This window comes from Folsomia candida, unplaced genomic scaffold (genome assembly GCF_002217175.1).
Source record: "Folsomia candida strain VU population unplaced genomic scaffold, ASM221717v1 Fcan01_Sc028, whole genome shotgun sequence".
Lineage (NCBI taxonomy): Eukaryota > Metazoa > Arthropoda > Collembola > Entomobryomorpha > Isotomidae > Folsomia > Folsomia candida.
In genome coordinates this window covers 1144346-1171624 of record NW_019091220.1, presented here as the reverse complement: position 1 = coordinate 1171624, position 27279 = coordinate 1144346, and the positions used below count along the sequence as shown (strand labels likewise).

Sequence of the window (27279 nt, the reverse complement as noted above, 5' to 3'; positions counted from 1 at the left end):
TTATGAGTCATATAATAATAAAGTAAAATACATGAACTATTTCCGCCCGGTGTGGGAGAGTGATTATTAATTGTGTATGTGCTCATTTCATAGGCTTGGGAGAGAAGACTATAGAATATTTTAGGCTGGAGGGTTCATAGGAGGTTAATTAGCCGAGTTTTGTAATATTTTTAGCTGTGCTGGGGTTAATTGGTAAAAGTTGGTCGTATTTAGAAATATGCAGTTCTGCAGTCCATGTAAAATTTGGTACATTTATTGAAAAACTGTAGAGAAGGATACAAAATTGTGGCGAATTTTACTATAGTATTTGTTCGTATACGACTCTAATTTTTGACCAAGTTAGTTTACAATAATATGCTATCAAACTTTTCTCGCATAATCGTAATGCAGATAAATCATGGGATAATGATGTGATAAGTGCCATGTTGCAACGAGATGATGAAGATAGTGCCAATAAGATGCAGAGTACGAACAGTAGTTAACAGTTTTAAGATTACAATTTACAACGCTTCAGCCACCACAATTACTTGATCCACTTATGCGTAATGTCAACAATTAGTCAGATCTCGGAGAGTTAAGATGTTATCGAGGCTTATAAGTTACATACATAATTTAGATGGTCGAGTAGTTTCAACATTTCATCGGACAACACCTGCCTCACTTTTCGGTCGCATTTGACTCCACTCACCCAAATGATCCAGCATGTATAAATATCAATTTGGAGATGGTCTGATACTGAGATGGAACATATTAAGAAAGACATTATTAGTAATTCAAGTAATGAGTGGACACGTGGGACGGCCTTTGAGATAGGGCTTGAATACTAATGCTGTGTTTATCAAAATGGTAGGAATTGTACTTCTCGAAATGGCTTTGTCGGGTCTTGTAAATATATTAGCACCTGAACATACATACATATGCCTATACACCTGCCTTTTTGATTGACAGAATTAGACAACCTGACACTCAACCCACTAAAAGTTTATTGCAAAATTCAGACTTGTATAACTTTATTTTGGGGGTATCATCCTATAAAGTAACCGTTCCTTTGTAAATAGAAAGTACAAAGTAAGAGCATAATTCTGCCAACTCAATTTTTGGCGAGTATTGCCAAAAATTTGAATATCTTCATTACAAAATCAGAAAATGATTGTATAACAAACAAAAAGTACTAAATTAGAAATGTAAAAGTTGTACAAAATTGTTTTACACACTCCAAATGCGATCATCTTCAAGAAACGACACAATTCTCAACTTGCCTCATCTACCGTTCTCCTCATCATCATAACTAATTAAAATACCTGTAGCTTCACAAACAAAATATTCTCAGCCTGTCTACCCTTTACCCACCCCAGACGGCACAAGGAAGGAAGGGGATTTCCTCCCATGAGGAAAAACAGACAAAATTTAATAGGCAATTACTAAACTAATTTAGGTTTATCAAATTATTTAATACATTTAAGTATGTACTAATACTCATTAGTTTATTCTACCATACGCAAAATTCTCATAGATGTATTCTGAAAAGTCGTCGTATTATCAAGTGTTCAACTACCTAATCATTATTATCAGCCAACAATATGAAAAATAATAATATTCAGAATTTTACTTAATCATGCAACAATTTAACCAAACCACCACGAGTCTGATTCTTATCAAATTGCGACTTGCGACTACCCCTTCACATTCACTTCACTCGTATTTAATGAGTGGATAAATTTTAGTCCTTTTTTTATTATTATTCTGCCATTTTAGTTGGACGAGGATACACTCGTCGTCATATATTATTGTTGTTTTGGTACTTTTGCTTAGTTCATAGTTGATACTGATCAATGAATTAAGCTAAATCGCATTTCCCAGCACAATAAAATAATTTTGTAACAAACAAAATAAATTATTTCGCGTGAGATAACAATAAATTTATTTATTTTCAACGGAGGCAAAGGCAAGCAAGTGGCTGCATGGGAATGGATGAAATGAATGAATGCCACCACAATAAAAAGGAGTCAATTACTTTGTCTAGTCCGCGTACATTGGTGGATTTTATTTTTTATTATTAAATAGTTTGAACCGGAAGTGAGAATGGAAAATGTTGGTTGGAGTCAAAATAAGTGTCAAATGAATACTCCCATCGCATCCGTTTAATCGGGAGACAACAAAAGGACTGGGATTTTGGTTAATTTTCATCAATTTAGTAAAGTAAAGGATAGGATACCTTTTCTAACAAGGGATAAAGTTCATTAACCAGTTAATTGAATGCAACCGTAATTTTTCATCAAATTGGAGTAATAATTTTGCAATAAAATTTTAAAACGGATTTTTTTGCAACTTTCACTCTTTCCACTTTCTCAAGAATCGCATAGAAAGATGCCGATTATGCAGCAAAATCTGTTATTCATGCTCACCAAGTAAAATGTTCAGCAAGTCAGAAAAAGTTATTACGTGAAAATTGACATGATTCGTAGAATCTGGAAAGTTTGATAAGTTTGAGACGTACGTCATAATTCCTATTGTTCTATGGCCTTAGAAATACAGTGAAAACTCTTAGACAGAGCCCTCCATTACGACCAAGAGAGGAAGGAGTACGATAATAAAACACAGAAAATAATAAGAAATGACTGATCCGGTCGTTCCGTGACGACCAAACCTCATGCAAGCAATTTATCAGTCCAGATGTGACCAAAACTCAAGACATGCTTTTTTGTAACCACGTTGGTAACCACCCAAAACCACCATTACCTATTACATGGGATCATTATGTTACACAAGAAAGTAGAAGAATAATTACTCTGCTGGGTTTTCTTCTATGTATGTACAAGTTTTAACTTCTTTTAACTTGGCCCAGCCAGCCAAGACCAACTTGAGAAATGGTATAGTCGCACTCACTCACCCACCGAGTTGGTTTCCTTTTTGATAAGCCAGAACAAAAAGTTAATGCCAAATGGAGGGGAAAATAAGTGTAACAAACAACGAAACACACGACGATGACCGTTTATGTTACAGAAGCAATTCCGGTTGTAAGTTTGAGTCCTTCGTGATCAGAGCAGATGACTCTTTTGCATGATTACCTTTTGAAAAACACGGTCTCATTTGCGTGATCTTTAATTAACGCTTTTATGTAGTTTACTTTGTGCCTAGAGTTACTGAACCACACACTAAACATTAGGCTGGAATATTACGGAGTAAAAGTTTTCGAACCAAGACTCTGCCTATATTTTTTAGATTGTCGTGGCAGATGGAATAATAAAATGGTGGTGATAAAAGAAGTATGTAAAGGGTAAAAGGTATCATATCAAAAACATGTTCTTCTTATTAGGCATAGCTGAACCCAATTATTCTGAGTTTGGACGACACTTGTTCGACTCTAATAATGGTGAAACATGGCTTGTTTTGCTAATAATTTGGCACTGAGTAGAATTTTTGGGTCATTATAATTTCCAAGATATGCATACTACTTATTGTGCAGGTGCAATCCGTTATTTTTTGCAAATAAAATACACTGGTCAAAAACTGACCATACATACGGAGTAAACGAGAGACTATAAAAATGCTGTTGCTATATTGTCATAATATTGATATATTAATGTTGTCTGACGCCTAAAATATATTAGAAAATTTTAGCCTAAATTTATACAAATAATCATAACTTTCCATTGATTATTTTAAACATTTCGTCAATTGTGGTCACTTTTCTATTGTGCTTTTCCTCAAAGTCGGCTATTTTAACAAAGTCTGTGTAACACGTGAGTCTTTTGTCGGTCACCAAGTTCTTTATGGTTTCAAAACCAGATTTATCTGAATGGGGGACGCTCTCCATGTCTTGAATGATTGTCTTTGCAACGTCGAATGAGTTTTGCATGGTGGATAAAATGACACCTCTGGGGCCTTGCCCAGCCCATCCGACACAGTAGATACCTGGAAATTATTTAAAACAATACATTATTATCACGATACTCTGAGAGGTTTATAGCTTAAAATTTCGTCGTACCATTTTCTATTTTTCCTCCTACATTAGGAATTATCCCCGTATTTTCATCGAATGGCAATTCATCAAAAATTCGTCTCCCTTTATACCCCACACTTCGAAAGACTATGTCACAAATGTTTACTTCCGTTTTTCCCGTCCCCACAACCCTTTCTTTGTTGGCAGGATCAAACTCATTTATTTCAAGAGTAAGATGTAGTTTGTCTCCGTGTCGTTCAACCATTTTTGGAGACCTCATAAACTTTAGAAACCAAGATTTTGAATAACTTCCCGAGCTGGTGGTATCTGACGCTTGGGCCGATTTAAGTAGTAGCTCCGTTAAGCGTTTCTTTGGTCTTGGAAAGTCTAGAGTATAAAAAGATATTAGTTATTTAAAGTCAAACTGGTGTTAATAATATCAATTAAACAGATCACCTTTAAGAAGCTGTTCATTAATTCCGTCAAAATCTCTAATTTCTGACACGGCTCGGGCACTTTTCATATTAACCAGCTCACGCAACTCTTTTATGGTGAATGAAACCTGGAGTGGTCCCCGTCTGCCACAAATAACGACTTCGGAAATCGTTGATTTTTTCAGAGCATCCAATGCATACGGGCTAATATCAGTCTTTTCGAGTAGTTCAATCGGGGACAGCAATATCCTGGCAATATCTAAGGTCACATTTCCATTCCCAATTATTATGGCACGCTTCTTTGTTTCCAAATTGATAGCCAGGTCTCGATTTGCTGGAAGGCCGTTGTACCAACCAACAAAATCCCGGGCAGAAACGACATGTTCTTTTTCGCCAGGTATATTTAGTTTCCTGTCTTCACTAGCACCGTAGGCCTGAAAGGAATCAATGAATATATGAATAATTTGTAATATTTTTGGGGCCCTTAGGCCGAGTATCGTCTTATAGTTCATTACGATGCACGAAACAAACTGATCTGTCTTTCAATTTCGAAAAAGTGAGGATATGGGACAATCTGTACAGTCAATTTTTGGGTAGAGATATGGGAGAACACTCACCAACAAGATGGCATGATAAGATTCCTTAAGTTTGCCCAAAGTAATGTCTTTCCCAGCCTCAAAATTACCTATAAACGCAACGTTAGGGTTTTTCAGAACGGTTGTGAAAGTGTGGGTGACATTCTTTACTTCTGGAACACATGAAAAAAAACTTCATGTGAATGGTCTATTTTAGATAAATTTTCATAATTCTCACAAATTCATTTTGTAAAACTGTACAATTACCTGGATGGTCTGGAGCGACCCCGTACCTCACGAGGCCAAAGGGCACAGGTAATTTTTCATAAATGTCGACACGACTTGAGGGCTTCAGCTGGAATTAATTAGCTTAATTAGAACTAGACTATAAACTAGATTAACTTATTTAACTTACCTTGAGTAAATGTTGCGCTGCATAAAATCCTGCCGGTCCACTCCCGATAACACAAAATCTGTGATTACTTCTCCTGAGGAGGAGTCTAACGTCCAAACCGGTATGACCATGACTAGATAAATACTTGTGTAAATTATTACCTAAAGTTCCTAATTTTAAATTATTCTTAGAAATATGTTTTAGCAACATTCTTATTACAAAAATGTGACGAAATCATGAAAATCAAGGAACAGTAATATTTTACTCAAATCTATTCCCTTCCCTCTTCCATTTGGGTTATTTGATGACGAATTGCATGTAAATGTTGAATGTTGCAACATTCTCAAATTTGAGAAATGCAAAAAATCTTGAACAAATGTTTCGAAATAGTTTTTGCAATTTATGCTGATTGTAAGATAAAAAGGATGGCATATAAGACAAGAGTGAGTGAAACTGAACTCTGAGGAATATATTTGTAAAAATAAATAATAATCACTTCAGTCAGAGACACGAGAATACAGTATTCTCAGAATACCATCATCATGAATTGAACGAGAATAATTCAAAATATTTTAATTTAAATTCTAGTTTTTCTTTTTCGTTCTCCAGTCTAAATCATCGTCATAGTCTTCGTCAAGGTCTTCATCGTCTGATGTGTTCATCTTTTCACTCTTGGATTCTTTATCCTGCTGCAACTTCATCCGAGCGTCTTTTGCTTTCCTTTCTAATTCCACAACTCTGAATAAATTATACAAACAAAATAGTTAGATTTTAAAATTATGGTTTATGGTGGAACTTTTTCCTTCCTCGAATCTGGATAATTTGGTCTTAAATAAATTACCTTTGCCAATTTTTCATTTGCTCTTCAATTTCATCTAATTCTCTGTCTTTTGCGGAATCTTCTTCATCAGCGGTTCTCAACGCGCTGGACTTCACGTCTTCGGTTGCAATCTCTTTAACAAATTTATCCCATTCTGCTTCGTCTGGATTCTTATATTCTAACCCTCTCGCTTTGGCGTCTTGTTTCGCGTCATCGAAAAATCCAGCAGGTAGGGCGTCTGTTGGCGTGCCTCCGGATGATGATCCTTCAGTTTCACCTTCCTCGTTATCGTCATCATCATCATCAGCTATAGTAGGTGACGATAAGTTTGTTAAATTGAATCTACTGCTGCTGCTACCACTACTGCTATCAATATCCATTTGTGCTTCTTCGTCCTCAATCTCTTTGAAAGTCTTCTTTCTTGGGGGTTGGTAACTAGTTTTCTTTAGGATTGAGGGAGGAGGACCCATTGGGGACACTACAAGATCTTCAAACTTAACTCGCTTATGTAGTGGGGCCAAGTATGTATCGCCATTGCCAAAATTTCCACTAGTCGTGCTGCTAATTCCATTCCCGTCGTCACTAGTTGCAGACGAGGACGATGATGGGATCGATGATGACGATGAAGAAGCAGACGACACTGGAGCGGCGGACCGTTTTTGAAGAACTGACGACGATGACGACGTGGGTACTGGTTTTCCTTTATTCTTCACTGAAATAACTTGATCACGATGTGCTTTTCCATTTATGTGTCCTAGTAAATAATTCAAAGAAATTTATAATTGCAACCTTGAATTTTTTCGACTACGCACGCAATCGCAATAAGCTTAATAACTCACCCGTCCAGTACATTTCGTTCTTAACGTGGACATTGCAAAGGACACAGAATAACTGTCCCGTCGAGTTATACTTGGCAAGTGGGGATTCGATCTTCTTCGTAGCGGTTATCGTTTTTAGCGAAAGCTTCGTTTTCGTACTCATTTTCGTCACCGGCTTAACCTGGACCGTGCACCGTGCAAATTTTTCCAGGAAACTCTGAAAGTGTCCAAGTAAACTGAAATTAGATCACGATTGGAAACACAATTACGTAAGTTAATTTTGTAAATTCCGTGCATTGTTCATTACAATTCTACAAAAACTGTTTGCACACAAAATTGCCAACATTAGCAAAAATGACACAAAAAATCAGCATATAAATTTAATTAGCTACTAGCTAATAGCTAGACACTAAAGAATGCAGAATTTTACTCACCTTACGAAATATGCGAACTTATAAAGAAAACTGGCGAAAATTTGCTGCAATTAAATAATTAAGTACTTTCACCTACAAAAACTTTCACTCTAAATATTTTCTACTGTCACACGGAAAAGTGAGCAGCAGCCGCTGATCAAGTCCCATCTTTCCCATCTACCGCAGTAGAGTATTGCATGTTGTGTAAATAGGTTCAACTTTTTTTTGCCACTCCACAAATAAAATAATTTTTAAGAAAAGTTTAGAAAATAATTTTCGAAAGTTGAAGTCTTATTGATTAGTTTGGTTGGTGGCCAGCACTTAAAATACTCGAAGAGAACACTGCCTATTAAATAGCCAAGTAAGTAAAAAGTACTACTACTTTCTCCATAATGTAAAAGTACAGTTGAAAGTGAAAAGAGTGTGACCTTGACATTATATAACGGAATGGAGTAGTTGTATTGATTTGCATTTTGGTAAATCAAATTGTACATTGTCATGCTAAAAGAATCTGAAAAATTAAGAGAGTATCGATTGATAAGTGGGTTTGGCAAGGTTATCAGCAAATTCAGTATTGGTTTGGGTGTCGCATTTTCATTTTCAATACAAATATTATGCATTTTGTTACAGAATTTTTTTAAACAATAAAACTGAAAGACTAAGAAACCGAATGTAATTTTTTTAATTGCGTATTTTAATTTCAAATATTTAGATCTTGTAATAAAATGAACGGAACAACGCGTATCGTCTCTGCGACTGTGAAGACCTTCTCGAAATCTGCAAATCCGGTAATGCAGTCCCCAAAGAAGGTGGTGAAGCCACCTCAAACGCCTCAGGCGACGCGAAGAACCATTTCGACCACTGGTTCTACTTCTGGAGTCACTTCGGTTTCGGGGGCTTATCGTAAGTGGAAATGGAAATGTAATACATAATCTCACTTGATTGGACAAGTTTATTAATTGATTGTATGATTACTTTAGATCATGAACCGGGAAAAGTGCCAATGGGTAATTAAATTAAAGTAGTATTAATTACGAATGTCATTGTAACATACTGTGAAGGTAATTAAGATTTGCATAATTTGTAGGTGTGCCTGCTGTTACTGCTACGATTGCGACGGGATTGCTAATTGGTGCTGGAATTTCGAAGAACATTGCCAGTTTCTTGGAGGAAAATGAACTATTTGTGCCGAGCGATGATGACGACGATGACTAGAATATTAAAAATAGCTATTCGAATATATTATTCTGTCATTATCAATCAAAAGTAGATTTTAGGCTTATGATGTGATGATTATAATTATCAGTATGTAAAATGGTACTTGAAATGGTTCTCATAATTATAAGTCGGTATTAATTACGTATTATTGAAAATTGAGGAATTATACCTCGCAGAATCGAAAATAGGTTATATGTAAGATGAGCATCCTTATAAATCAGATACCTCATAATTTCCTGATTATTTTAGGGAGTCACTTCGATGAACCCTTAAATCGGCCACTTGATTTAATTGATTGTGATAATACGACATGTTAACAAAGATGCGTAAAGACATTATTATTGTATTCTGTATTATTACTTGCTTTATCCGTGTCTAGTCTGTGAAACGATCGTCACAAATTATGTACTTACTTGAGGTATTTCTTTTAGTATTACTTGTGGTTTACGTAAATCATTTTAAATGTATATGCATAGAATTTTGTCCTCGTATAAAATAAGAAGCAATAAAGTTTACCCGTGAAGAAAAGATGAGTCTGAGTTGAAAAATGCTGATCAGTTGATAATATGCATACCTATTCGTCACCAGAACTGATGGATAATTGAATAATCAACATATCACTTTGAAGTCACTAAACTCCAAAGTGAGATATGGTCACATTCATGCCCAAAAAATAGGTAGGAGTTTAGTCTTTGCTCGGCATTTGTCCACAAATCACCTAGTTCCTCATTTTTTCAAATTCGTCCTCAAAAAATGGGAAACCCCACGATAATCTTATTCTTCGGAATCCTCCTCCTCGCCAATTTCGCCAAGTGTGAAGATGCCGCAGCGACCGGTGCTGCCGGTGCTGCTGCAACGTCTTCTTCAAATACGGGAACCGCCCCAGTCGCCGGGCTTACGGCCCCTCCTCCCCCACATCCAGGTGGTCCGGGGGGTATTGGACCTGGTGGAATTCCCGGTGGCTTGGGAGGACTCTTCCCTGGACTCGGTTTTGGGGGATTAGGATTCAACAAGCACTTGGACTTTAACGCTGGGGCAGGATATGGACCTTTCCTCGGAGGACTGGGAGGGTTTGGAGGTGGTGTTCCGCCCCCACCCCCGGTCGATGCTGGTAAGTAATTAAAACCATACAGGAAATGTCAGCTAGGGTCATCATCATCACATTATTCATCAATTGACACTGATATTTGTACAGGAATTGACCCTGGATTGGGTGGTGGATTTGGAGGTCTCCCCTTTGGTCTTTTAGGCCCATCTTACATCCCCTCGACATGGATTGGTTCGGCCCTCGGTGCTAAAGGTGATCTTCTATTTCCTCTCGTCATGTTCGTCTTCTTCGTCGTCGGAGTGTGGACCATTGTCCAATTTCTCCTCGGACTCATCGTCCCCCTGATCGCGGCCAAGGTTTCCATCCTCAAGGGAGGTCTCAACAACAAGTTCTCCAGGAGGAGTCTCACCCCTCAGGAAGAAAAGGATGAGCAAATCACCCACCTGACCAACGTGGTGTGGGCAGCGTTTGAAAACTTTGGCTGTATGAAGACCTCAGCATGCTACACGGGAAATATGGTCCATTCTTTGGCTGGAACTGATAACTTGAAGCAGTACGAAGGGTGAGTTACATAATCTTGGTTTGCATATCATCACCCAACTTCATTTGACTATATGTAGGTTGGCTTGAAAATGTGAGACGGACTAATGGAATTTTACTTTGTTTTTGTGGGTAGGATTTTGGACACGATGAAGATCATGGACAAGGATATTGTCGCAATTTTTAAGAAATCTGTCGAATCTGGACAAGAAGACTGCTCCAAGTACCCGTGTGACGCGTTTGGAAAGAATGCTGAGCACCAAAAGGGCGATTCTGAATGATTAAGGTTTAGTCATCAACTTAAATATTTAGTTCCACGAAGAGCTTTAAACGTCGGTAGAGATATAGATGCTAATTTGAATGTTAAACAAATCTTAATTAAATTAGTCAAATCTACTAAATTCCCATAGATTATGATATATGTGCAGCAACAGAAAAGAATCACGTGTAATATTTTTTGTAGCTTTTATTCTCTCGTTAAAATTGAGTAGTTATAATGGAACATCATTTTTTTGGCATATTCGTGAAAATAAAAAAAGTGTTAAACCAATAAGCGTTTCAATTAGCAGTAGCCACGATTTATTAGTTACACTTTGCACTAAAAATATTTATTTCTTTCGGTTGAGTAAAAGTAGTAGTTTTGGTAATTCGTGTAAGTATATTAAAAGCTCGTAAATATTTAATTTAAGCGAGAAATAGACATTGCTCACTTGCCCATTGTACAGTAATTATTGCTGGTTTTGTTTGGCCGACTTTGTTTTGCATTGTGAGTACTTTTTGGTTACATATATTGTGGTGTTGCATAAGTTGCATTAGTTGTTTGCATGAGTTGAGTTTGTTAGTACAAGATACATTTTTGTATCAAGATTAGCAGCAAAGTCGTCAATATTGAGATTGTCCAATAATTTTGGCATCTCAAGCCTGAGCTTGATCCACAATAAGAGTCGGCAGAACCGGTTTCGAAGCTTATTCGTCCTTCAACCCCTTGAATTATTGGACCTACAATATATATATAACAGGCTATTTTATTGTGTTAATCCACCACCACCAATTAATTAATTATTGAACCTTGAGACTTTATGTACTCGACGATCATGTCAGAGTCCAATATTCCTAAATGCATATGCAAATTCATTCGTAATTGGTTTTAATAGGAAAAAATTAAATTGTTTGTGTGTATGTACCTTGTAAGTGATGACTTAGTGCATTCTCCTTTATGATTGCGAACCCATCTCCACCCGTGGCAATATAGGAGGGGACCGCAACTTTGTAAATGGTATCGTCATCCAGGGGAACGTACTTTGGTACGCGACATTCTTTACATCGGACCAACAATTTCTTAACCCTTTTTCCATTTGGTTGAGTAATATCGTAAACGACTCTCATGCCTGCAAACGATTAAGAATTGATTTATCAAAACAAGGTTAAGAAATATAAATGAGGATTTTAAGGCTGTTTTACATAGATATGTACAAATGCATATAAATCATACCAGAAACCTGTAAAAATTTCCCAGCCAAGTGAAACCCTTTTGGGTCGTAGTCTTGCACGGAAAACTCGAAAGCTTCTCTTAAATGATTCCCTTGGATTTCAATCAGGTCGATGGTATTGGAAAATGGGAGCACGGTCAGAATGTCGTCCATGCTGATGCTTCCTGATAAATAAAGTTGAATGAATACGTTTTGAAAAACAATTACAATTTTTAACTTGCCATTTTTCGATTCTTCATCAATCGATGCTCGAACACCACCTCCGTTCATGATCGCCATTGTGACATCACTCCAGTACAGGCTGTCCGAAAATTTGAGGTTCTTTAAGAAATTGGTATTTAGTAAAATGAGCTACAATTAATAAATGCAGAAATGAACAAAGTCTGACCACATGGACCATGGCGTCAGTGACAAGATTGGCAAGACTGCATTCTCTCAACCGGCACTCATGTTCCGATCCATTCAAAAAGACGCGTGTTCTTCCTATTTGTTCTTTCACTTTGTCAGACACATTTCTTCCCCAAAGTTCTACCAGTTCTAGGACGGTGGGGTCTGATAACACGTTTTTCAAATTATTTATGAATCGAAGTGAAAATGATTATCATACATACCTTGAGGAACAGATGCATCCATTAAGATTGGGTTTCCACCCCAAGAAACGACTTCCCCTTCCGAATTAAAGTTGACTTGCAGGTAGCCCAAGTATTTCCCGAATGCATAAGCCTATGAAAATCTCAATGTTTTTAAAGTCATTTAAAATTCGACATGCAAAATATGTACCTGCACTACTGGGACACGACGACCACTTGGTTGCTCAACAATGGTTGGATACTCGCCGAGAGGGTTTTCAAGGTCGGGGGCTTTTCCTGATATTTAAAATATAAGGATGAAATCGGGCATATTTTTATGAGTTATTCGTTAATAAGAACAAATTACCCGTATACAAAAACGTATTGGTGTGTCCACCAACGACCACGTCAATTAGTGGGACTTCTTTCGCAATTTTCTGATCCACATCGTACCCAGCGTGCCCCACAGCAATCAACATTGTTATCCCCTCGCTATGCAATCTCTCAGACTCTGCCTTGATTGACGCAACGACATCGTTGAAGATGAGACTTCCAGGATTTGAAATGTCCTAATAAAGTTTGAAATGTCATTCCTAAACTTTTAAATAGTTATCACCCATTTGACGAATATTTTAATATGCAAACCTTCGTTTCTTGTGTTGTGAATCCAATAATGCCCACTTTTCTGCCATCCTCCAACGTTACAACGTGCGATTTCTTATACTTTCCCTGAATCGAGGGCTCTTTAGAATCGTCAATGTTTGAGGATATAAGTGGAAAAGTTGCTGCATCCAAAAAGGGTACGAGTCCTGAAACGTTGTCGTCAAACTCGTGGTTTCCGAATGCCTAAATAGTAAAAACTTTCGGTATGAAAAAATAATGACTCACAATTTCACCCCATTTAAAATTCTTCACCATTGCTGTGTGATTCAAAATGTTGACAAATGTAGATACAACTCTCCACTTGTACAGCGTGTACCACACGGTTCCCTGATAATAATCCCCCCCGGATAAGTACAGCACATTTTTGTGTGATTCCCGAATTTCCTGGACCTGCCAACAGCATTAATTATTCATATCAAAAACATTCCACATGTCTTAATTCTATTTAACAAACTTTGTGATGCAATCTTGCAAATCCTCCATAACATTGGTTATTCCTTTGTTCGCTTTCTGCACATGATCCTCCGTATTTATTCGTCTCACGAAATCTGCTATGAACATCGTTGGTATGCAGTATCGTGACAGTCAACTGATCTGTTGGATTTGGATATGCACAATGCACTAAATTTGCAATCAGCAAGAAAAGTGTCAACGATTTGTTTACTATAATTTGGCACATTTTTGAAACTCAATTAGTTTAAGGCAGTTGAAAACTAGTCAACTCCATCCACTTTTCACACGGTGCAAAACCTTCGCAGTTTTTGGTACATAGACTTTCTTTTGTTGTTTGATTTGATCGACAGCTAGTAAGTTGGAAGGAAATTCCAAGAAATATTTTGCAAACAAAACGCTCACCGACGAGAGATAGCACCAAGTGTTGAAAAACAAACCTCTTCTTAAGAAGAGCACTAATAATAATATCAGCCAATCCAGATTCCAGACCGACGATTTTAATGACGAGTTTAAAATGCAAAGTATGTCATTAAGAGTGTAGCATTTCATGTATGCACGCCAAGTAAAATCAAAGCTTGGGTTTAACGGACAGCAGCTCACCAAATTGCTAAAAGATTACTGAACTGCTTAACTCACTTACCAAAAATCCTCAACCTTTGCAGATTTTGCACAGTCAAAAATAGAATTCGCGATTATACGACGGATAACAATGTCAGATTCGTGAAAACCCTTGAAAGCTTGACTGACAGATTCCGTCTGTCGCATAAATATGCCGACTGTTTTCCATTTATTTCTTCAAAGCTGAGTAGTTCAAATGTATGTATTTCTCGCAGCCGGTGTTGCCGTCAATGTTGCTTATCACATACTCGATAAAGTAGAAAATGTGGATTGCTTGGAAATACGAGATGAGACAGACTGATGACAGATTCTGCCCACTCAAGCTTCACCACATGAAGTACGATTTCGTAATGAGCATCTCTAATTGAGGTGCATACGGTTACCAGTTAGTAAGTGATTATCCGTTTCATTCCATCATTAAGGATGAAATATATAAGAAAATTGAATGAAAGTTCAAGACCTTAACTAGTAACTTGACGATCTATATGCGAAAAGTATGTTATTCAATTCGTCCTGTCGACTACTTTCATAAACGAGTATACAAATTTAACAAATGTACATTGTACTCAATTTTATAGTCAACTATAAATTGACAACCCAATAGATTTATGTAACCAACTAACTGTCGATCGCTAACTACAATGAACAAATAAATAAACAACTTCAGCTACTGAGCCCGAACTAAAGGTGTGATGGTTGCGACATGATGTTAAATCCAATTTAATTTCCATCCGACGCATTTTGCATTTAGCTTTATCTGGATAGGGTTTAAGAGAGGCTTCTATAATATCTATGCTAGTGAATGAATGCAGAGAATAAAGCACACGATGAATTGGAATTGCTGTTTCGTGAGGTGAGGGAATTGTTATTATTAAATGTGAACTTGGATGAGAAGAATGACGTGAGGCAACATGGGATGGATGAGAGAGAGAGAGATGTAATTTTTGATCCATTGTTCTTTTCGATAACTCGATAGGTCGGTCATCATTGATACTCAATTTTGAGACAGGAAAAATATAACTGATATTTTAGGACGGTGTGACACATTTAGCAAAATCCAGGCAAAAATTAAGTGCAGAAATTGGTAGATTTCGCACGATTTTTATGCATTTATTAACTAGATTTTGACTTATTTTCCTAATTTGCATACATGAAAGTAATTAAATTGTTCTGCAAGTAATTACATCGTAAATAAACTAAACATATCGCAATATAAATTAGTTGGCTGGCCGGTTCAATCTACATATTTGTTAAAACATTTTCATCTCATTCCTCCATTAAATAGCGTTAGTTGGACTTCTGTTATTATCAACTGACAATAAAGTAAATTAGTTTTTGCTTTTGGCCAAACCCAAATAAAATTATAAAAAATACATGTTCATGCAAACACAGAATGATGAGGATTACAAGATTTATTCATCCATTCTACTGTCTATCCAGGTATTTATTATGTATGTATGTGCATATGTAAGTAAGTAAATAGGTATTGCGTCCAGCCCACCGTGACCTTGTTGCTGATTAAGCTTGGGAGGTAGTAAATTATTTCGATTTGCATTTCCACCCTTGATTTAATGTTAACTATGTACAAAATTAAAGAAAAGCACAATCCACCACACGACACGCGTTACAAAAGTACACGTGCAATAATGATTATGAGAACCACGGAGAACACAATATAAACATTTTTGCGATTAATACGTACGAAATTGCATGCACAATAAGAAAATTAAACCATCGTTCCCAACATGTCAAACTGTTCTAGTTAGGTTGCATAATAATTTTAGAAGTAATATTATTTATGTATGTTGTAGTCAATTCCACGTTGATTATCTATCAGATTAAACGAGGAGTAAATGTTCGACTTTTGAAAAAAAAGAAGAACTGACAAGACAATAATTCTGTCAAGTTGACAATTGAATGACAACGTTGAGGATGAGTGGTCAACGCTAACGATGACCAAAAATGGTCCGTGTCATATGAAATTGATCGCTTGAAAAAACTTTGATAAATTAAACTTTTGACTTTGTCACGATTACTTAAAATGGCTTCTAGAAAATTAAATCATGTAATAAAACCAATTTTGGAAATCCAAATGTATTTAAAGAATGTATATATAAACATCTCCAAATTTCAAAACGGATGCCCATGCATAAAAAATGCATTTCTTGTCAGATTGATGATTTGACTATACAAATTTCAATTAAGCCATTAAACAATTAACTATAATAAAAGTGGCTAAAATCCGGAATCCTTAAAAAAAACTTGGTAACAAATAGCGTCCGATTCTGATTGAGGAAGTCATGCTGCGAATTTCCAGTAAAGAATGCACATGTATTCAGACAATCGAGTAAAGTGTATAGTGTAGTCCAGATTTTTGGTATGAACACGATGCAGACAGACAACACTATTTGAGAAGAAAAATCTCACAAAATCTCAACCCTTTATGTATCCCCTTCTTCTCTGCATAACGACATGCACAATATACTGCATTATGGCGAAGACAGTAGATCGTAGGCCGTCCTAACTCGTGAATGTGGGGACTATTGCGGGAGATTTTCAGCCAACCCTATTGGAAGTTGGATATGTAATGGACATGACATCACAGCACAACATCCTGGTTCATAATGTCATTCAGGGAGATCTTACCTATCAAGTAAACCATTAAAAATGACTGGATGATCAGGATTTGTATTGTGCAAAAAAAATCGCCACCATCATCATCATCCTGTTCAACTCAAAGTTATTTTTACCCTATAAAATTGGTTGAACGTAAACTAAATCAAATATTAGTTTATGGTTCACTTGGTTTAGTTTCACACACGATTGTTCACACCTGCAAAATTGGAAGAATTATTAAAAATCCGAACATTTATCCATGCAACGCAATTATGGCGTTCGTTAGTTGATACGCATGGATCAAGTTTCCCAAAAATCCTCTGCCCTCATTAAGTGCATCCCTTTCTCCACGTGATTGAGTGGTCATATCCGGGTAGCACGTTTTCGCATTTTTGGAGAAAGTAAATGGCAGACGTTGCTGTTGAGGATGTTACACCGAGTCAAGAAATTAAGATGGCAACGACATCGTCCAAATTGATAATATCCCCACAACCACCACCAGCAGCAATAGCTTCTCGTGATAAGAATGAAGATCCTCCTCCCACCGTGGCGTCAATCCTGCAACAAACAGGCAATGTTCGACCACCAGGGCGAATGAGTGGATCTGGCCCCTATCTGCCTCCACCACCCACGTGCTCGTGTCCTTCCACAGTGAATACGGCTTGTGAAACGGTGAAATATTTCCAATGTCCCGTTTGTCTCGCGAAATTCGACTCGGTCAAAGTGCCCGTGGGGTTGAGATGTTTTCACACCTTGTGCATTTATTGTGTTCGGCTGTTGGTTCCGGGCAGTTGTGGGAATATGAATGCTCTCCCCTCGATCGAATCACTGGATCTGAGCGTGGGGTTGCCAAATGTGGCGTTGCTTTCATACCTTGACCAACCCGTGGAACCATTGTTGTCTGGAAGGATGAGATTGGATGCGGGTAATTATTTTATGAGGATGGATTTTTTTTGGGGAATTTATCAAGTAAAATGTTGATTTTTTAAAATAGATTGTGTCAGAGCTATGTGGAAGTTGGTGGAAATTTTAATTATAACAAAGTCTCACGTAGTTTCGAGAGCGATTCATAGGAAGGTATGTGCATATGCATTTTGTGTAAAAAATGAGATTTTGATTAAAAAATTACATGTTGAATATTCCTGCAGCTAATGAACTTGGTAATGTCTGTCAACCCGAATGGACAAGTTAGAATTTTAAAATCTGCAAAAGCAATTGGAGAAAGGACGCTTGTTGAGTTGACGTCGTCATGTAGCAATCTTAGCCATTATCAAGCTCAGCAGCAGCTTTGGGCTGCCATAAGAGCTCGAGGTGGGTTACATGATTTTTATAGTATTTTAATTGCACTTGTTAATATATCACTAATTAAAATGTGTTAATTCAGCCTGCCAATTTATGGGACCAGCAATGCAAGAAGAAGCTTTAAAATTGGTGTTATTAGCGTTAGAAGATGGATCTGCGCTTAGTCGGAAAGTTTTGGTGATGTTTGTCGTGCAAAGATTGGCTCCGCAATTTCCACAGGTAAATAATTTGCTGAAATAGTTTCACATATTTTGGAAATACTTATTTCGTAAATTAATATTTGCAATTTTGCAGGCGTCAAAAACTTCTGTAGGGCACATTGTCCAACTCTTGTATCGTGCCTCAACCTTCGACGTTATAAAACGACCAGGGAACTCCTCCTTGATGACGCTACGTCCAGAGTATAGAAATTATGAAGGTTATTTATTATTACAATACTGAATTTTAAAATTTTTGATGCATAATAAAATAAATTTATTTTTCCCAAATGAAGCTTTACGAAGGGAACATGATACTCAAATTATGAAAATTGGGCTTGAAGCAGGCATCCGATTTACTCCGGAGCAGTGGAGCAGCCTTTTATACGGTGATACGTCCCACAAACCTCTGATGCAGAGTATTATTGGTAATTTCATAATAAATTAAGTACAATTTGGAACGAATAAGTAATTTTAATGACTTTTTACCCAGATAAACTACAAGCTCCTCAAACGTTTTCCGATCTTCTGAAAGAATTCTTGGTCTGTGCGCAACGGCTGAACGAAGCCGATTCGCAATCATTTTTAGCAATTTATCCACATTTTCAAACTCTGAGTGCTATCGAGGTCCAATCACACAATCATGGTGCAACACGTAACAGTGGTACTTCTGCAGAAAAATCATCTGCTGATGGTAATTATCTTTTTGCACCAAATTAAAGTTATGCACTAATTATTAACGTAACCTAATTTTTTTAGCAGAACAACCAGCCCCACCGCAACCACAATCTAGTTGGAAAGAGGTCGGAAACGCTTTAGAAAGCGTTCGTCTCGTCCTCGGTGGACTAATAACGTTCGAGAAACCTGCCGCAAGACGGAAATTCAGAGAAAATCAAGCAGTTCGAATGATGCAAAGAGTTGCTCTTTAAATAGACCTATGCAAAAATTGAATATGAAAATTATTCCAAAAACTAAGAGTGCTTAGAATTATCTGAAATGAAAATTATGAAAGTTTTATGAATTATGTAGAGGTACTCATACAAATCGATCTTTAATTTTGCAATATGCAAGCAATTTTTATAAGATTAACAGTTTTTGCGATTTATGCAATTTTTGCATATTCCTTTGCACTAATCGATGACACATCATCGTCATTATTACGACAAGATCGGATAAAAAAATCAGTTTTATGGTTTTTATTATACTGTAACAGTACCTATATGTAGTAGTAAAATAATTGTTTTGAATCGAACGTTAATTATTTTGACGTACTTAATAATTTTCCAGTTGTTAATTTTCTTGCTTCTTTTCCCAACGGGTCTGGAAGCAATTATTATTATTATTGGGGAAGAGATTTGTAATCACTCTAATCGTGATAATGTTGTATAATCGACTCGTATTTTAGAGTTGAAGAAAATTATTATGACAATGAAATTAAAGTTTATATGAACATTCGTGGTATTGCATGTGTTTTACTTCATTTCATTCATGACATTGCATTTGTAAATGGATGAAACTTCACTTACTTATCATGTCCGATAAGCCCAATGTTATCATAAAATTGAAATTCTTAGCGAAAATTTTGAAAATTTTGTACCCTGTAAAAGTGGTGAAAGGAAAGCGTGTGTGTGGGCGTGAAAGTCTATATAGCAAAATTTTGAGACAGAGAGCGAGCAAGCCGGTAGGATCAAAAAAGTACGTCAGACCCGTTTATGCTTTCTTTCTTACGAAAACTCACTTCAATTAAAGTTTAATTAAAAAGAGACCTTATTAATTTTTTCCGGGTGGGTTAATTACTGTAATAGAAGATACTTTTGCTACTTATAAATTGTGAGTTTGTTCGCCAAGTAAATTTAAAGTTTAAAATTTCACAAAAAATAGGCAAAATCTTGGCCAAATAAATAATGAAGTGTCAAAAAAATCAATACTCTTAAAAAGTAATCGATATCCGATATTTTGGGTCAATCAACGTTAAAGAAGCTGTGCTGTGAAAGTGTGAGGTAGAAAAGATGGAGAAAGGGGACAGTGAAAAGCCGGAAAACAGCGAGATTGGGAACCCCGTAAGTTTCTATGAAAGACTTAATTAAACCTAGTTAAATTGACAATTAAAGATTATGATTATTTTTCAGGTGTACTGTTCGTACGAGGAGGGCCAGTTCATTTACAAGGACCCAGCCACGTCGAACCAATTCATATGGAGAGAGGAGGAGCAGAAGTGGATTCCCAAGACGGTCATGGGGGGCGCGTCACAGGTCAACTACGACCCAGAGACCCACACGTACAACTACTCCGACAACGACGGCACGACCTTCGAGTGGGACCCAAATAAAGGAGCATGGTTCCCCAAGGTATGAAGTATTTCTTAATTGGCATCATTACCAGCGTAGTTTGTAACAAGTATAAATAAACTAGTGGTGGAAGTTTATTGTGCCTGAAATATAGGCACGGATGGGTAAAGAAAGTAAAAATTGAGTGGCTACTAATGGCTTATGGCGACGATAACCGTAATTACCATAATAATAACAACAAATGGTATCTGTTAAGTTAAATGTTAATGCACCGTTTCGTGGCAGGTCTGGTAATTTGAAGCATTTGATACAGGTATTAGTGTCATGCATGCGCATATTTACTGCAGAGTATACCATTTCTGAAATTAATTCTTTATTATCCTGCACACATCATGGGAAATGAAATGAAAGAGGAAATGATGCTATTCAAGTTTCGGTAGTACTTTGTACAGGACGGGACAAGAAGAACAACGTGAATATATATAATCCAGGACAAGAAAGATAGTAAATTAAAGTGAGTCTAGAATGCGTTTAGTATATAATGTTCCCCCCGTGTCCGACCATAAAATCGTGGGATTCATGGGTAAAATTAATTTTATCCACGTTCTCCCATAAATGTCATCTTCATATTGCTACAATAACCTAACATCACAACACAAGGAAATGTTTTGTCAATGAGTTGCTTTCACTTTCGCCCTAAATTTCTCTCTGGGTTTAATTTCCGTAACAAGACACAACGACTCCAATGATAATTCTATCCTGTTTTTTTTGCTAGTAAATGTGAAATGGTAACCATTTGGTTGGGACATAGACATAATATTTATATATGATCGCCTTTGCTTTCTCTGCTGTGTATAGGGGCTTTGAATTCATGGCCCATTCCTGTCATATAATGGTGAAGAAGTGAGTCTCTCGACGAAATTGGAGAGGGTGAAAGCACGGTTGGAACTCTGACTGCGCAGCCATCCGCATCCCATTTTCTCTACTTTCCCCAGACCACCTAGCAAAAAGCAGGGTATGCTACCCCGGGTTTTTGGGGTATTGGGGTATTGCGGGTTTTGGTGGGTTTTGGGGTAGCAAATTTGAGCAATACCCACGGGTAGTCGGGGTAGTCGGGGTTTTCAAATTTTACAAAATATGATAACAGGGCATTACTAGCAATTCAACAAATTATTTACTTATTAAAATATAATTAATAAGCAGTTTTGTTGCGAAATTACTGAAAAACTGATTTTTTTATTAATTTCTAAACTTAATACATGAGACACTGACTCAGTTTACCCCCAAAACCCCGACTACCCCGACTACCCGCAAAACCCAGGTAAAACCCCGGGGTATGGGTTTTCAATAGCAAAACCCCGGGGTTTTCCTTACCCTGGCAAAAAGTATATGAGTTTCTCCATTGATTTTCCATATCACCAACAGCTCATTTCATTTCGTACAACGTAGTCGTAGTCTTACTATGTTCTGGTTTGTTTAGAGGCTTTGAACACGAATTGCAATCCATTGCCCCGTTCAATATGCGGTGCGGTATTTCGTCTTGCTGACACCACTGACTGACTCATCCTGGGTTGCTTTCTATATGGCTTTCACTTCGTCTTCTTAACATGTTCAAGTTGGTTGGGGAGAATGAAAGGGTGCTTTTTATGCGTTGCAGTATCAGTCGTCTAATATCTGTCCCCTAGGTTGGAGCTTGTCAATTTGACTCTTGAAAGATACGGATTTTTTTAATCCGGGTAAAAAATCCGTCGTCTTCTTGAATCTTTGTTTTGTTTCACAAAAAATTTTAAGTTGTTCCCCCAATATTTATGCAGGTATTGATTTTAAAGAGTAATACAAAAATACGGTTCTTCTCTGTGTGACTCTGATTTGGAATTTTGTTGTTGTGAAACAGGACAAAGATCAAGAGGCGGACGATATAACTACTGGGAACAACGTAAACATTTCACCTTCATCATCTATCGACCCATCAACTCCCCCACCCTCGTCCGGTTTCAATAATCCCAATTATGACAACTCGTTACAAAACAATCAAAATTCTTCAGAAACCAGAAACTCGAGGCGGTTTTTTTACGCTGCGTTAAGTCCGACCGACATGGGAGTTAATGAGCCTGTTCTTTTCCTTTCACCGGATGACCAAGTTAACAACAATTCGACAATTCCACCAGAAGCGGTGGGAGTGGGAGTAGGACTCTCTGCCAACAATGTAATTTCTTCTTCTGCTGCTGCCAACAACTCGACTGCTTCCACAACTTCAAAAATAACGACTGTTGCGTTACCGGCCGGTTGGGAAAAACATGACGATGCAAATGGACCATATTACTGGCACATAAAATCAGGCACGATTCAGAGGGATCCTCCAACGCAGCAGAGTATTTCGAATTCGAATCCTGCCCTTCTTATTCCGGGCAGTTTGCAGCAATCCTCTGTTACACCATTCCGAAGGAGTCAGACCATTTCGAGTCAATTGTCCACTTCTTCCTCTGTAGCTCCGCACAATAATTCCAATAATTCTGGAAATAGTACTAATGTAGCTGAAAAGAGGAAATCCTGGTCTCAATACTTAGAAAATAGTGAACACTCACATTCCTTTAGTAGTCATTCATCACACGTGCCATTAAGTCAGCAAGATCAGAACGACAAGGACGACAAACCATTACGTTTCGTCGCCGTGTCGCTGGGATGCTTGAGGTAAGTTTGTTAAATAATTTACAACGACATCTTACTATGTAATTAAATGACATTTAATTACATTACTCAAGCATTTCGGAGGAAGATTTAACTCCAGAGAGAAGCTCGAGAGGTATGTCTAGTCAATTTTTTAAGGCCATATTGCAATGCTTATCCTTATTAAGTGCTCATTGCTCATTAGCTTACTTTCACCTTCTGTCGATAATAATGAGCATATTCAAAGATTTGCAATCAAATCAAGTTCGATCTTTTTCATTGAAAATATTTTCGGAGGATTCAAGCTAATTTGTAATATTTCTGTTTAACCAAAAATACCCCAATGGCAAGACAGAGTGATAAATACTATTTTTCACAATATTGTTAATTTGCCACTTATAGCGGTGTCGAAAGTCATTGCAGAGCTGACTAATCCAAACTCAAAGATTGGGAGTGCTGGGTATGTTATTGTTGTGCATGTAAATTTCCTTGCATTATATCAAGTTGCTTACCCAGAAGAACGTAATACGTATGTTACATGACCGGAAATATTTAATAACAGGAAGCAACTTGGTGAAATGCGACAAACTTTTGTATATGCATTTTGCTTATTACGCTATAATAAAGTATGTGTATACGTACTTTCTCTAGATTGGAAGTTGCGGGGAAAATATGGGGAGGAGGAAATGAGCTTTTTTTGGTAAGGACGGTTCTTTACTTCCATAATTTTCGTATTCAAAGCAAATTGTAGTTTTTGGGCGAGCCTGACCTTCTGTCACCCAGACACGGAAGCTGTAAAACTCAGTGTTAATTCAGACTCTTGTTCTACTTTTAGAAGACGTATGTATTGGAATTAGACGATTCTCATTTGCGTGTCAAAGTGAAGGAGCGAATTCTTACCGTCTTAGAACAACCCATTCATTCAATACGTAATAACTCAATTTAACAATGATGCTTTTAATTTTATTGGTTCTCTGCTAATCGTTGGGTTCTGTTTGTCAATGACATGTACCACAGGCGTGTGGGGTGTAGGTCGTGAAGTAAGTTATTGTAATACATATATGTATATCTTCGGACCTTTAGTCGTGTATTATTTCCGACTGATGTTTTTACAAACCTATGGTAATCATACAGGATCCAAGAGACTTTGCATTCGTCGCACGAGAAAAACAAACTCGGCAGTTTTTATGCCATGTATTCAGGTCAGTGAAAATGAATGATAATGAACCCAAATTATCCTTTGGTTTCGGAAATTGTGATTGTGATTTCGATGGTTTCACCAGGTTAGAAATGTATGCCAGACCGCTGGCAAATTCACTTCGAGATGCTTGTAAAAAGATGTAAGTCATACATTATTCATATTATTATGTTCATCCAGATCATTTAATGCAGAATTGCATTTTATTGGCAGAATGATCGAAAGACAAGCCAAGCAGAAAAGGCCGACCACGTTGCCAACATCATTAAGGAGTTGTAAAACATCGAGTTCATCCGGCCCAACATTCTTTCCAACGCCGATGGACGAGCCGAGAAAAGTTATCAAGGCTTACTACATGGGGTCCAAAGTTGTTATGAAACCGACCGGAATGGAAACTTTGAATGCCGCTATTGATGCTTTAGGAGGAAAGGAGCCTATTCCGTAATTCATTCTGAATTTATTTTGTTGGTGGTGCTTGATAATTTTGTCTGACTATTCTTCTAAAGCAATGGTTTGTAATTTGGTTCAGTGTTCAAGTCTCTGTTGCTCCATCCGTGATAAAAATAACTTCAGAAGAAAGTGACACTCCAAACGTAAGAAGTTGTCTGTTTCACAAAGTTTTCTGGAAGTAAAGCCATTATATTAGCTCGGATTTTATGTCTTTCAAAGATCGACTTGGAAGTTCGAGTCCGCTTTCTCTCTTTTTTGGGGATCGGGGCGGATGTGAAAACATGCGGAATAATTGTTCACACGGCGAAGGATGATTTTGAGGCTCACTGCTTTTACAGCAACCCATCCACTGGTGCGCTGTGTAAGGCCGTTGAGGCAGCGTGTGTTCTGCGCTATCAGAAATGCTTGGATGCACATCATGCTCCAGCAGGTTGACGAATAATATAATAATAAATTTATATTGTAATCCATTTTTACAGTGGTTAATAATGTTAACGACGAATGGTGATTTTAGGGGCAGGTCAATCAGGCCATTCCTCTGGGGGTTCAACAGCTTCAATCACATCCCCAAAAACTACTGCAGCTAATCTTGCTTCTGCTCTCAAAACGGTTTTTGCATCTTTTGGAAAGGCGAAAAGTGAAGAGAAATGAATAAGTGATGGGAAACAATGCATATTCATATTATTACCTGTCGTCGTTATTATTAGGATTAGTTATACCCTTAGATGAATAGAACTGCATTCGATATGTAAGGAAATGGATATTAGCCACAATAATCGCATGACATTGATATACTTGTTACTTACATACATACACATAATAGACTGTTATTTGCCATTTTACTTTATTCGCGCAACGCTGGTATACGTATGTACGTGTCGTCGCCATAAGCCATAATAGCCATATCTGATCTACGTCAAACAACATCCTTATATATATTTTACTTATTAGTTACAAACTACGTATTACAAATAGATCTGATTTATGGTCTCGTCTGATATATATTTTACTATAACCGTAACCTTTCCAATTTACCATTGTTAAAGCTGGATGAAGAATTTTTGGCAAGATACAATATAAACTACGGAACCCCTTACGTCCCTCCACCTCCCAAAGAAGAAAAGCCACCAGCACAAGATTCAGATCAGCAACAAAATGAGAAGCAAAGTCTTGGGAAGAGAAAGCTGCCTGCCCAACCGCCTGCTTGGTTTGATATTGACGAGACCCAAAATACTAAGGTTAGTGATAAACTCAAATTTTATTATTTATACAAAAACTCTATTATTATAATATATTTGGCACCATAAATCTAGGTTTATGTGTCCAATCTACCTACGGACATTACGGAAGAAGAGTTTCTCGAGTTTATGGGAAAATGCGGTCTCGTTATGAAGGATCCAACCACGTCCAAGTATAAGATCAAATTGTATGAAAAGAATGGCTGTCTAAAAGGGGATGCGCTCTGCTCTTACATAAAGGCAAGTTTTTTATTTCGCTCCTTAGTTTTTGAAGTTTTTTTTCTTTGTTGGTATGATGGCGAGTACATAATAGTAAAATTTAATTCATCCTTTCGCATTTTTTTCCTAGGTCGATTCTGTTGACCTCGCTCTGCAAATCTTGGATGGATCATACATCCGGTCCAACCAAGTGAAAGTTGAGCGTGCAAAGTTCACTTTGAAAGGAGAATTCGACCCGACTAAGAAGCCCAAACAAAAGAAGAGAAAGGAGAAAGAAAAGCTTAAGAAAAAACAGGAAGCATTATTTGCCTGGAAGCCTGAAAAATTACGGGGTGAAAGACCAAAGTGTGAGAAGGTGGTAGTAGTAAAGAATGCTTTTCAACCTCAAGAATTCAACAACAATGTCGAGCTGATCCTCGAACTTAAGGAAGATTTCAGGGATGAAGCGGGTAAATTAGGGAATTGCAGAAGAGTCGAAATTTATGATGTGAGTCAAGGTCTATATGTGCATTGTTTACAAATATCCACCGTGTTACTTATTTTATATATTTCCTCACTAGGCTCATCCAGAAGGCGTGGTGCAGATTTTCATGTCCGGGCACGAAGAGGCGGATGCAGTCGTGGCAAACTTTAATGGAAGGTTCTTTGGGGGGAAACGTCTCACTGCGGAGTTATACGATGGTGTCACGCGATTTAAGATCAATGAGACTGATGCAGAACGAGACCAGAGACTGGCTCAGTGGGAAAAGTTTATAAGTGAGGATGATCCAGCACCCAAAAATTCGGAACAAGCAGGCGGAAATAATGATCCCGCAGAGGCAGTTACTCCACCACGGGAGGATAACGACGATGATGATAATGATTCCGAATGAATTTGTTACTTAATTTTTATAGATACTTACTTTCTCAAAATTATCACTTGTGTTCTACTCACCTGCGTCATGAATATTCTTCATGACATAATATGTCACTTGTTAAATTATTAATGTGATGACATTATTCAATAAATAGAATCTTACAATTTAACGTAACATTTACTTGTTTCGAAATTTTTCATATTTATTTTCTGTTTTGTTGATTGTTAGAACTTTGTCAACAATTTTATAGT

At 37.2% G+C, this 27279-nt stretch overlaps 8 protein-coding genes across 11 annotated transcripts; 5 read left to right on the top strand and 3 right to left on the bottom strand.

Annotated features, from left to right (window-relative positions):
• Positions 1-3528: 3528 nt before the first annotated feature.
• On the bottom strand, positions 3529-5631 carry LOC110859784 (NADPH:adrenodoxin oxidoreductase, mitochondrial). The gene is made up of 6 exons (XM_022108774.2): positions 5368-5631; positions 5220-5307; positions 4995-5125; positions 4400-4811; positions 3989-4330; positions 3529-3915 (listed from the first exon to the last, which is right to left on the bottom strand). Exons 1-6 carry the CDS (start codon positions 5554-5556, stop codon positions 3641-3643), a joined length of 1437 nt encoding a protein of 478 aa, XP_021964466.1. The 5' UTR covers positions 5557-5631; the 3' UTR covers positions 3529-3640.
• Positions 5632-5790: 159 nt separating this feature from the next.
• LOC110859883 (zinc finger protein 830) lies at positions 5791-7185 on the bottom strand. Its single transcript, XM_035859754.1, has 3 exons — positions 7006-7185; positions 6188-6920; positions 5791-6084 (listed from the first exon to the last, which is right to left on the bottom strand). The coding sequence occupies exons 1-3, from the start codon at positions 7145-7147 to the stop codon at positions 5931-5933; spliced, it is 1029 nt and encodes a 342-aa protein (XP_035715647.1). The 5' UTR covers positions 7148-7185; the 3' UTR covers positions 5791-5930.
• On the top strand, positions 7115-9145 carry LOC110859884 (essential MCU regulator, mitochondrial). Of its 2 annotated transcripts, none has more exons than XM_035859755.1 (4): positions 7115-7253; positions 8110-8300; positions 8378-8404; positions 8485-9145. In XM_035859755.1, the coding sequence occupies exons 2-4, from the start codon at positions 8123-8125 to the stop codon at positions 8610-8612; spliced, it is 333 nt and encodes a 110-aa protein (XP_035715648.1). In that variant the 5' UTR covers positions 7115-7253; positions 8110-8122; the 3' UTR covers positions 8613-9145. The 2 variants fall into 2 exon arrangements, with proteins under 2 accessions (XP_035715648.1, XP_021964602.1); XM_022108910.2 differs by lacking the exon at positions 7115-7253 and adding an exon at positions 7597-7758.
• Positions 9146-9288: 143 nt separating this feature from the next.
• Positions 9289-10753, top strand: LOC110859766 (PE-PGRS family protein PE_PGRS16). The gene is made up of 3 exons (XM_022108750.2): positions 9289-9726; positions 9811-10225; positions 10340-10753. The coding sequence occupies exons 1-3, from the start codon at positions 9369-9371 to the stop codon at positions 10482-10484; spliced, it is 918 nt and encodes a 305-aa protein (XP_021964442.1). The 5' UTR covers positions 9289-9368; the 3' UTR covers positions 10485-10753.
• Positions 10645-14597, bottom strand: LOC110859765 (snake venom 5'-nucleotidase). Its single transcript, XM_022108749.2, has 12 exons — positions 13380-14597; positions 13178-13315; positions 12908-13108; positions 12630-12831; positions 12474-12559; positions 12305-12416; positions 12082-12245; positions 11915-12014; positions 11696-11857; positions 11388-11591; positions 11272-11316; positions 10645-11202 (listed from the first exon to the last, which is right to left on the bottom strand). Exons 1-12 carry the CDS (start codon positions 13602-13604, stop codon positions 11042-11044), a joined length of 1800 nt encoding a protein of 599 aa, XP_021964441.1. The 5' UTR covers positions 13605-14597; the 3' UTR covers positions 10645-11041.
• Positions 14598-16578: 1981 nt separating this feature from the next.
• LOC110859819 (roquin-1) lies at positions 16579-19565 on the top strand. Of its 2 annotated transcripts, none has more exons than XM_022108818.2 (8): positions 16579-17537; positions 17607-17689; positions 17761-17923; positions 17997-18133; positions 18209-18332; positions 18408-18539; positions 18605-18805; positions 18874-19565. In XM_022108818.2, the coding sequence occupies exons 1-8, from the start codon at positions 17018-17020 to the stop codon at positions 19038-19040; spliced, it is 1527 nt and encodes a 508-aa protein (XP_021964510.1). In that variant the 5' UTR covers positions 16579-17017; the 3' UTR covers positions 19041-19565. The 2 variants fall into 2 exon arrangements, with proteins under 2 accessions (XP_021964510.1, XP_021964509.1); XM_022108817.2 differs by having other exon boundaries at positions 16582-17537; positions 18871-19565.
• A 211-nt stretch (positions 19566-19776) lies between these two features.
• LOC110860048 (protein Fe65 homolog) lies at positions 19777-25829 on the top strand. Of its 2 annotated transcripts, XM_022109114.2 has the most exons (14): positions 19777-20171; positions 20241-20459; positions 22294-23090; positions 23162-23202; positions 23469-23526; positions 23718-23766; positions 23902-23995; positions 24084-24106; positions 24201-24268; positions 24350-24406; positions 24478-24705; positions 24794-24857; positions 24934-25144; positions 25229-25829. In XM_022109114.2, exons 1-14 carry the CDS (start codon positions 20121-20123, stop codon positions 25363-25365), a joined length of 2097 nt encoding a protein of 698 aa, XP_021964806.1. In that variant the 5' UTR covers positions 19777-20120; the 3' UTR covers positions 25366-25829. The 2 variants fall into 2 exon arrangements, with proteins under 2 accessions (XP_021964806.1, XP_035715654.1); XM_035859761.1 differs by lacking the exons at positions 19777-20171; positions 20241-20459 and adding an exon at positions 21768-22213.
• On the top strand, positions 25715-27202 carry LOC110860049 (HIV Tat-specific factor 1-like). Its single transcript, XM_022109115.2, has 4 exons — positions 25715-25952; positions 26028-26192; positions 26302-26658; positions 26732-27202. Exons 2-4 carry the CDS (start codon positions 26082-26084, stop codon positions 27041-27043), a joined length of 780 nt encoding a protein of 259 aa, XP_021964807.2. The 5' UTR covers positions 25715-25952; positions 26028-26081; the 3' UTR covers positions 27044-27202.
• The last annotated feature ends 77 nt before the right edge of the window (positions 27203-27279 follow it).